Source organism: Lynx rufus, unplaced genomic scaffold, assembly GCF_022079265.1.
Source record: "Lynx rufus isolate CCGP_SWC_20201006 ecotype Redwood Valley unplaced genomic scaffold, mLynRuf1.p SCAF_2, whole genome shotgun sequence".
In the NCBI taxonomy this organism is placed as follows: domain Eukaryota; kingdom Metazoa; phylum Chordata; class Mammalia; order Carnivora; family Felidae; genus Lynx; species Lynx rufus.
The window spans coordinates 178,110,705-178,121,313 of NW_025814834.1; the positions used below are offsets into that span (position 1 = coordinate 178,110,705).

The window sequence follows — 10,609 nt, forward strand, 5'->3', positions numbered from 1 at the left end:
AATCTCCCGGCTGCTAGCTATCTGAATGAGCCATCTCTGACATTCTGGCTGGGTCCCCCCATGACTTGCAGCCCCACATGCATCGTGTGCAGCAGAAAAACCACCCAGCTGGGCCCAGACAACCCACGGAGTCGCGAGAGAGAATAAAATGGATTTATTTTAAGCCGTTTGTTACACAGCCGTAGGTCGATAAAACAGCATTCAGCAACAAACATTTGCTGGGCGCCTCCTGGGTACCAGGCACTGTATTATGCACTAGAAGCTCATCTGTCTCCAGCTTTGGAGTGTGCCTCCCCCCACTGTGGTCTGAGCCGGGCCTGGGCAGGAGCACGCGGTGGCGGGGACTGTCTCTCCAGAGAGGCCGTTGACAGCACTGATGATGCTCTCGTAGCTGGGCGGTGGCAAGGGGGGCTGGGTCCCACGCAGGGCATCCCCGGAGGCACAGTCCTTCAGGCTTTCTTCCGCGGGGTACGCAGGGGGTGTTGGGGGCCCCTCGGCAGGTGGTGTCGGGGGCCCCTCGGCAAGTGGCCAGCCCACGGCCTCCTCGTAAGTGGGGATGCCAACCACCTTTGGGATCCTGCAGGACAGAAGAAGAGAGGCTGTAGCAGGGGCAAGGGCAAACGTACTGCACGCCAGGGAAAGAGCAAGGGAGGCCGGGGCTGGGGAAGACTTCATGCCCTGTCCAAACCCGTTGTGGGCCCCAGGTACACACTCAGAGCTTGGCATGAGTCAGCTCTGCCAACCGCAGCCCTCCCACTCTGCCCGCCCCATCCTGTGAGTTCCCCACACGCGCTCGCTCGCTGCAACTCCTCAGTTCTCTCTGCCGGGAAGGTCCATCCTCCCCCACCCCCCTCCCTGCTGGCCCATCCCCACTCGTCCTTTGAGGCTCTTCTGGGAAGCTTTCTTGACTGGTCCCCCCTCTCCGCGCAAAGCTCTCGCTCCCTGCTCCGGGCTCCCAGAGGGCTCTTCCCCGACACTGCATTGACCCTACCAGGTCCCCTAGGTTGTCCCTGAGGGCAAGGATGGACTTTGAGCATCCATGGGCTGAGGGCAGGTGCCTGGGGATGTTTGTCGAAAGAAGGATGGCTCATCGGCAGAAAGACTTCTAGCTTGTTGTAATAATCCCTTGCAAGATCCGGAGTTGTAGATACTCCAGGCGGGATGGGAGACATCGATTCTCCTGCCCATCTGGATGCTTGAGGCCCCAATATGGCAAGTCTGCGAAGTGATTACTTCTACTTGCATACCTCCAGAGATGGAGAGCTCACTACCTACCAGGTCAACCACATCCATCTCTAAACAGCCTGGCTTTCCTGTGACTTGCCCTACCTCCAACAAATGAATGACCCTGCAGGGACTTGAGGCACAGACCAGGTCCTCTGTGGCTTCTGTGACCGGCCCCCACAGGTTAGGTTCAAAAAACAGGTTACCTGTATTCTAGCCTCAATGCTGATGGGAACGAGGCTGGCCCTCAGTCCTCTCAGAACCCTGGTGGGTCACCTCTGGGGAGGTGGTGCTTCTTTCCCTTCCCAGGACGCCAGGGGACAGGAGTGTCATTGATCCCACGTCTGAGCTGATTCCCCTTTGGGGATGATCCTGCCAGATACAGGAGCTGACCAAGTGACCTTGAAGGTTGCTTCTCGCACCAAGTGACTGAAGGGCTGGTTATGAGCCTGGGCTGTGGCTAGTTCAACTCTCTGCTATGCCACATTCTTGGTGGTAGATCATGGGTCAGTAACTCCATTAATCTGAGCCTCGGTTTCCCCATCTATACAATGAGGACAGCAAGGGCACCTACCTCCCAGGACTTTATGAAGATTAATTGAGATAATACAGGGGAAGGGTCACTTAGCACATGTTCCGTGAACAGGAGCTGATAACAAAATCTCAAAAGTCTCTTCGAGGAAGGGGTGTGGGGGACAAAAGTTATCATAGATCACCTGCACGGTAAGTGCCATACAGGCTATTGCTTGCCCAGAGTTATCAGTCTGGAGCTGGTGGGGAAGCAGTTCAATGCATACCATGGGTTCTGCCAGTGTAGACAGGGGAGGGGCTGATGGCAGGAGGCTGGCCCCGGGGGGGGGGGGCGGGTCGGAGGAGGTAGTGGAGGGAACTTCACTCCAGGGGCTGGTAGGGGGCAGTGCTGGGTACCTGCTCTCACCCCTCACTTGAGAATCCAACCCCCGCCGGGGACATGGCCCTTCTCTGGACAGTGTGTCTTCTCAGCCCGAGCCAACCGCAGCCATCAGAGTGACCCACTGGGGAGGCAGGCTCGCTGCTCCAGTCATAGACAGAGTCATGGAGTAGGCTGGTGGGGAGCTCAGGGTTAACCCCCAGCCTGCATGCCAATCTGATAGAGGGCACCGGCCAGGAGCCAGATCTGGGCTCCCCATCCAGTGCTGTGACACATCTCTCCCACAGACCCTCCTCCTCTGGAAGGCAGCCCAGGAGCCCTGCTACTGAGGGAGCTGATAAGGGGTCTCAGTCTCCCCTCAGCTCCCAGCATCCTTTGCACGTGAGGGCAGGCAAAGAATATTGCTTCTGGAGGCAAGCAGGCTAGACTCCACTGTCTCGTGCTGTGCCTTGTTCACATGGCCCCTCTGAGCCTCCTTCTCCTCATCTGTAAAACGGGGATGAGAATTCCCATTTTATAGATTCAGGGGAGGGGAAAATGGAAAAAGCTTTGACAGCACTCGGAAAAATGCGGGTAATACAGCTTCCAGAGCCCTATGTCTCCCTCCCCTCCCGCGTGCCCCAGCCACACCCCTGCCACTCCCTGGTTCCCCAAGCCCTGGAGATGCCAGACAGATTTGGGGTATGCCTGGGACCACCCCAGCATGCAACAGCTGGCAGGGCAGGGCACAGATGCCAGGGAAGCTCACCCCACAGCAGGAAGTTTGCTTAGAGGGCAGACATGGAGTGGCCCTAGTGCCACCTGCTGTCACATTAGTAGCCGGCGTGGCCCAGCCAGCCCCAAGTCCTGTTCCTATGGTCCAGAGGCTGGGAACTGGGGGAACAGGAGGCCCCATGCAGAGCTGCCATATCACACACACACACACACACACACACACACACACACACACACACACGGGTGGTATATTCTGGATACGGCGCCCTGCAGGGGTGTGGAGTGGGCCCGCCGCTCTGGTCCCCAGGCCAGCAAGCTCCAGGGGAGGCTGAGGCTGGCCCCGGGGGGGCAGGAGGCCTGGGCCTGGCCTCGGCTCTGCCACCCTTCAGCTGAGTCAGGCAACCACAGTCGGGAAAGGGAAAGGGACAAGGACGGAATACTATTTGCCCAACATATAAGCTCCCTAAACGTGTTCAGGACAACCCTGGGGGCTCGGCTCTCAGCCACAGTACAGATGAGTAAAGGCCAAGCATCAACCAAGCAGCAGAGCCCCCAGTCCTAATTCCCAAGCTCAAGCCAATGGCACCTATCGCCCTTCTTCCCATCCCAGCCCTGAATCTCCCCACACCTTAGCGCCGTCCTCTGAAATAGGCCTAATCCTAACACTTAACTCCCAAGCCGTTGAGACTCAAATCAGGCAGCGGGCACTAGAGTGCACTGCAAGCTGTAAGGCACAGTCATACGCAGCCGCAAAGCTAAAGTGTGCACGAACTTTGCCAGGCATACACTTCCCCATCTATCACCTCATCTGAGCCTAACAGCAATCTCAGGAGAAAGTTCTGGCATGGCCACATGACAGATGAAGAATTAGATATGGTTCGGAGAGTCTAAGTAACACGCTCAAGGGCGCACAGCTTAGAAAAGAGCTGACACTGACACCCTCACGTCTGAATAGACCCGTGCTTTTTCTTTTAATTTTTTTTTTTAACGTGTATTTATTTTTGAGACAGAGACAGAGCATGAACGGGGGAGGGTCAGAGAGAGAGGGAGACACAGAATCGGAAACAGGCTCCAGGCTCTGAGCCCTCAGCACAGAGCCTGACGCGGGGCTTGAACTCACGAACCGCGAGATCATGACCTGGGCCGAAGTCGGACGCTTAACCGACCGAGCCACCCAGGCGCCCCGACCTGTGCTTTTTCTGCTATACTCACTGAGGACAGGGGCCCTGGGAGGCCTCCTGTCCAGCCACCAGAGGGGCCAGATGCGGGGCTCACCAGCAGCAAGGCTGGACTGTGTCAGCTTTCAGGGACAAGAAAGGGGCATGAACAGAAGCAGCCTCCCCGACATCCAGCCATCCTAGTTCTGAACCTAAGACTTGGGTCTCCGAACCTGATGGGCCATGAGCACCCGCCCGAGCAGGCTTCTTCCGCAGCCCTGCTGGGAATGAAATCCAACTGGTCCCACCTGACAGATGCTACTGTGGCCCAGACCCTGTTGAGTCAACACGGCTGTGTGTACAGACAACATCCGCCCCCAGCAGTCCGGCCAGGCTAGGAGGGCGAGCAGGGACAGGTTACATTTGCAGCACCCTGAGGCGTGGCCTGGTTCCCCTCCAGTCACCCACCACCTCGCTGTGTGACCAGGTAGGTCATGGGTCTCTCTGAGACCCGGGCTTCTCATCTGAGACGTGAGGGGACTGGCTGGAGGCCGTGCCCTTCCCTCTCTAACACTTGGGTCAAACCAAGGCCAGACCATTGTACCAAATGGCCCCTGGTGAATACTCTATTGTCTCTGACCCCAGGGAATCGCAGGCCAGTTGCAGGAAGAATTTGTTACATTCTTTAACTCACAATACTGTTTTTCCCTCTCCCCAAGGGAAGAAAGGTGTCCAGGTCCCAGGCCAGCTCCCTAGTGTCTGACTTAGCCCCTAACACACACAAGCTTTGCAGCCAGCGGGCTCTGCCACTTTTTAGCTGTGTAACCTTCACCTTCTTCTTCCATAAACGGCAACAGAAATTCTTACCTTGCAGGCAGACAAGACTGGGGATGCATGCGGGCCGCCCAATATGGAGGCACTGCCCATGCTTGACTGAATGAATACATATTTAACAAGTGCACACATAATGCATCATTTTCTCCCCCAGGTAAAAAAAAAAAAAAAAAAAAAGAGCTCTTGGTATCTTGGTGATGCTCTGTAGATGTATATAATACAGAGATACATACAGAGCAGACAAATATGCAATATATCTGTGGTATGAAAATTTCATGGAGGGGGTGTGGGATTAAGAAAAAAATGCCAGGGCTCCTGGGTGGCTCAGTCAGTTAAGGGTCAGACTCCTGATCTTGGCTTAGGTCATGATCTCACAGTTCGCGGGTTCCAGCCCCGCGTCGGGCTCTGCACTGACAGCATGGGGCCTGGAGCCTGCTTGGGATTCTCTCTCTCCCTTCCTCTTTGCCTCTCCCCGGCTCGCTCGCGCTCTCTCTCTCTCTCTCTCTCTCTCTCAAAACAAACAAATAAATAAATAAACATTGAAAAAAAATACCTAAAAGGCTCCTTAGAGGGAGAGACAATTTTAAAAAGGTTGAGAAATACGGTCTTAATGCAAGATTTTGTCTCCACCCCCAACCCACCCCGGAGCCTTTGCACATGCTCTTTGGCCCGTCCCAACCGTGTCTCTACATTATCCACTTCAGGAACAGCTGACACTTCCTGTGCACCTACTGTGTGCCAGGCACCGGGCTACGTTCTACACAGACATCATCCCATTGGATTCTCCCCCATGTCCCCTGAGCTAGGGAGCAGTGAGGGTGCAGACTCAGTTCAAGTCCCGACTCACACACACGTTAGCTGGGTGTCCTTGGGCAAGTTAGTTAATGTCTTGGCACTTTGGGCTCCTCATCTATAGATGGAGTTAATAACAGTCCCTACTTCAGAGAGCTGCTGGGAAAACAAAATGAGTAAATATATGAAAAGCACTTAGAACAGTGTCCCGCAGATGGTAAGTGCAGGTATTTGCTATTATTGTGCTATTCTTACCCTGTCTTATTTCAGATGAGGAAGTTGAGGCTCGGTAGGGTTGTACAATCTACTTGAAGTCCTACTTGCTAGTTAGTGATAGAACCAGGAGAGGATTCCAGGAGATTTACCCCTGGGCCTGGGCTCTTAACCCCTCTGCTACTCTGCCCTGTATGTACCATGCTGAGCTCAATTGCCACCTCCTCCACGAAGCCTTCCTGGATTTCTCCATGTCTCTACAGGACCCTGTCCGTCCCTCTCTGACAGCTCTAACTACCCTGGTTTGTCAAAGTCTGTCAAAGGGCTTGAAACCCCTCCAGGACTCTGCTGATTACAGTGCTTTATCCACCACTCCCGCCCATCACCTCCCCCCTGCCCTGCTGACCTGTAGCTCTCCTTCTCCGAGGGCTCCACAGTGAGGTAGTACAGGTCTCTGGAGAGGTGATATGGGTCCCATCGGGGAGGCCCCCGGGTGCTGGCCTTGATGGACCACAGCAAGCCGAAGAGTAGTAGCAGGCCGCCTGCACCGCAGCAGAAGAAGCTGACGGACCTGAGCAGGGGACTGGGGGCCTGAGGCACCGGATGCCCCGTGGGAGGGGCCGGCTGGCCGGGCTGAGCACCTGCTTCTCCTTCACTCCACCAAGCAAAGCAGAGTGTCCCAGCTACCAGAAGCACCGTGCCGCTGACCGTCATGCAGTAATGGAGCGTGGAGGCCGCTCGGCTCACGTCACACGTCTGAACACAGAGAAGGGGAGACAGGAGGTAATGGGCCACGAGGCAGGCCTGCTGGGGTACTGCAGACCCACGTTTTAGTCCTCCCCTGTCTGAGGTCACGGTGTAAACTTGGAGAGGCCATTTGACTCCTCTGTGCCTCAGTTTCCTCATCTGTTAAACGGAGATGACACTCCCGACTTTGCAGGGCCGTTTCGAAGGCCACAGAGAATGTGTCTCAAGTTACCCAGCACCATGCCTGGGGCCCAGGAGCTCAGTAAGTGTGGCTATGTTCACTCTGGGCCTCTCCGGGCCTCATAGGTCCCATCAGCCTGGTGGGTATGACTCCCACCCCCACCCCGTCTACTACAGGCTGGGAGGGAAGAGAGTGAACACCTGTTGAGTCCAGCAGGCCTTCAGGGTCGAGACCTGCTGGTTCTGCATTGCCTCACCTCCCCTGGTCACAATCCCAAGAGGTCGAATTTGACAGAGGAAGGCACCGAAACCCAGGGCGGGTAAAGGAGCAAGAGTGAAGTCCCAAGTTGAAATGCAGGACCTGAGGCACCTTTGTGCAAAAAGGTGTTCACCATGGCCTTATGGATAATGGTCCTAATTTGGAAAAAGTCTAAACGTCCAACTATAGGCAACTGGTGAATAAACCATGGCGTACCCTCTAGATGGGATGTTAACAACTCGTCTGAAAAAACAAGCTCAGTACAAATGTTTAACAACAGGGGAGACGTGTATATCTTCCTTCTTCCAGCTTTTTTTTTTTTTGAGAGAGAGAGAATCTTAAGCAGGCTCCACACTCGGCACGAGCTGGAAGCAGGACTCGATCCCACGACTCTGGGATCATGACCTGAGCGGAAAAAACAGTCAGATGCTCAGGCGACTGAGCCACGCAGGCGCCCCTCTTTTTTCAGCTTTGTATGCCAAAGTACGCATAGGGAAGCATGTCAATCGGATAAAGAAAAAATGCACTGGAAAAACGCAAACTGAGAGGAAAACTGGCCCGAGAGCATACGGACAGGAAGAGGCTGAAACCCACGTCCACGTTGTCCCCAAAGCCAATCTCTAGGCCATTGTACATGCTGTTCCCTCTGTCTGATAACTTGCCATTATCTCCCCTCAAGTCTCAGATTGGTCCTCACCCAAGAAGCCTTCATTTCAACACCAAGTGCCCGGGCCTTCTTGCATCACAGCACTTCTCTGACTGTGCTCAGCCTCTCCTTTGCTTGTCCTCCCCACCAGCCAGTGAGCACACTGAGGACAGGCCCATATTGGCCCCGTTCACTGCTGTATCCCCCAGTGCCTAGCACATAGTAGCTGCTCAATGAACATTTGTTGAAGAAATTCTCTTAAGTGAGGGAAGGCGTTACTGGGCAAACACTTGTTACGTGAACAGCCTCCCTTACAGCTGGGAGGGGCTAGGACAAGGGAGGCGACACAGGAGTTCGGCAACTGCAACAGCCAGCCACGGAGTGGAGACCTGGCCTTGGTCCCCATTCTGCAGTTCTGGGGTAAGCTTACCGACCGCTCTGGGCCTGTTTCCTTACCCTTTTAAAGGTCAGGTTCTTTAGCAGGCTGCTAGGAGAAGTTAGAGACACCGTCCTTTTCCAAAATCTGAGTCAGTGAAGCAGGGGGCTGGGGAACTCACAGACCTGAGACTTCAGGGATCAGGAATGCCTTCCAAATGAGGGCTTACCCGGCCAAATATGCTTCACCCAAACAATGCCCTGCTGTGTAGCTGCTAGCTCCTAGGAGAGCTGAGGGGCATCATGTTCAAGATACAGCAGGTGAAGCTTTAGACTTCACAAGGGCATGTCGTCAATTCTGTTTAAAAACACATGTGCGTTGGGGGGGGGGGGCGCCTGGGCGGCTCAGTCAGTTAAGCATCCAACTTCGGCTCAGGCCATGATCTCGCAGTTCGTGGGTTCGAGCCCTGTGTAGGGCTCTGTGCCGACAGCCTGGAGCCTTCTTCGGATTCTGTGTCTCCCTCTCTCTCTGCCCCTCCCTCGTTCTGGGTCTGTCTGTCTCTCTCTCTCTCTCTCTCAAAAATAAGCATTTAAAAACACATACACGTGTGTGTACATGTGTACCTATGAGAGAGAATGTATACATGTAGCAGGGGTGCTCTAAGAGTGGACCCCAAATCTTTCTGAGCCCCCAGACCACCAGCAGCGTGTAGAAAAATGTCATCCGTAAATCACCTGCCGTTCTCTTCCTGTGAATCGGTCTGTGGGGCAAGTGCCTCCTGTCTCCATTATTGTGGGGGGAGGAGATGAACCCGACTCCTCCCTCTCCAAAGTTAGACAGCTACGAGAGACTGTCGAGAGGGAGAGCTGCAACAATCAGCTTGGAAAACCCACTTAAAACCCACAGCAGATCAGTAACGGTTCATAACGCCTTGCCTGTATACCAAGGCCCCTCTTCACACTCCCCACAACCGAGCAGGGTGGGTAGGGCAGGGCGAGAAAATTCCTGCTTTGCAAATGAGGAGACCTAGCCCAGAAAGGTGGAGGACTCTGCCCAAAGCCAGAAATTGCTTTGCTTCTCAACCCTTGAAGAACTTGCTTCTGCACAGGGCAACTTCAGATGCCCTTAGACTCCTATAAAAGCAATAGTTGCTCGTTGTGAGAAAAAGAGAGGACCCCAGAAGTGAAGAAAAATGCAGCATATGAATCATCATTGCTTCCGCCCCTCAGGATGAACATGACCTGCGTGTGAGACGTCCCCTTTCCATCTCTCCCTTGCCCTACGTACATGATGATGGAGGTGGCAGACGTGTGCTGGGCATTTACACGGGCTGGGCACCACCCCGCGCTTTATCGGTGCCCCCGACTGAATCCTTGCAACAGCCTCATGGAGCTTGGAGGGTGACAGCTTGCCTGGGGTCAGTGCCAAATTTGAACCCAATGCTGGGGACCTGGGGACCTCGTCCTGGGGAGTCGTCTGTCCCCACCAGGGCCCTCATTTCACATCCCCCCTTCAAGACCCAGTCCAAACACCACCTCCTCCCAGAGGCCCACCTGCTGCTGCCAGCCCCACCTCCCACCAGCCAGAGGAGGCCTATCCCTGCCTCCGATTTATCGCTCCCTCTAACTGCGGCCATTCCATGAGCCCTGTGACCTTGAAACTGCTCAGCATCTCTGAGCTCAAATTCTGCCTCTCAGGGAAGAGCAAGTGGTAAAGACGAGGCGGCAAGACAGCAAGCTGTAATGAAGCACGGTGATCAGAGCTGGACAAGGATGGACCCTGACTCTGACACTGTGCAATGTATCTAGCTTCTCCGTGCCTCAGCTCCCTCCTCTGTAAAATGGGCACCATTACACTGTCTCTGCAACCAACAAGGGAACTCCAAGTGCCACCCTTCCAGAAGAGCTAAGCCATCTGAACAGGAAGTGGTCCAAACCATCCCAATCAACTTCTGGGTAAACTAAGGCCCTGACTGCCATGCTCAAGGCCACCCGGCCAGTTAGAACACAGGAAGAGGACCTGGGTGTCCACTCTGCACCGCCAAGCCACCGAAGTCAAGGTGAAGAGAGGGGGGTCCAGGCGGGGTCAGCATTAGGAGGCGCTGAGATGCTCCGGAAGGAAGGAGAGAAGGAAGCTTATACCCACCTCAGATGAAGCCATCAGGCGGCAGGTGGTCAGGCGTGGTCCAGGCGCAGGGACCAGAGGGAGGTGCAATCCTGGGGACGGCTGTCCCTCGGGTTTGCAGGAGGCGCCTGGAGTTAGGGAGCAGCCCTGTTGAAGGTCCCCTAGCCCGGTTTTCCGCGTTCCCCCCGAAAGCCCCAAGGTCGGGCTCTCCGGCTGGTCCAAGGGTATCCGAATGCCCCCCCCCCCCCGCCCGCAGTCGCCGTGCGTCCCACCCGCTCCCGCCACCCCCTACGCGGTGCAGCGAGGTGCCCAGGAGGCCGCACCCCACGCGTGCCTGCCCGGGGGGGGGGGGGGGGGGGGCTGTGATCCCCGCAGGGGCTCTGCGAGCTGCAGGGGCGCTCTGGGGCGCCAGGCGTGTGCGGGGCCGGGCTTC

General features: G+C 55.5%; 1 protein-coding gene across 1 annotated transcript; it reads right to left on the minus strand.

Moving 5' to 3' along the window:
- Nucleotides 1-255: 255 nt before the first annotated feature.
- On the minus strand, nt 256-10,212 carry TMEM61 (transmembrane protein 61). Its single transcript, XM_047083471.1, has 3 exons — nt 10,198-10,212; nt 6,251-6,600; nt 256-577 (listed from the first exon to the last, which is right to left on the minus strand). The coding sequence occupies exons 1-3, from the start codon at nt 10,210-10,212 to the stop codon at nt 256-258; spliced, it is 687 nt and encodes a 228-aa protein (XP_046939427.1).
- Between the last annotated feature and the right edge of the window lie 397 nt (nt 10,213-10,609).

Bases quoted from the DNA above. Each gene is read 5' to 3' on its own strand.
- TMEM61 (XM_047083471.1), bottom strand. The intron at 578-6,250 runs GTCAGCAGGGCA...TCTGTCCTGCAG, and splicing joins TCGGAGAAGGAGAGCTACAG to GATCCCAAAGGTGGTTGGCA.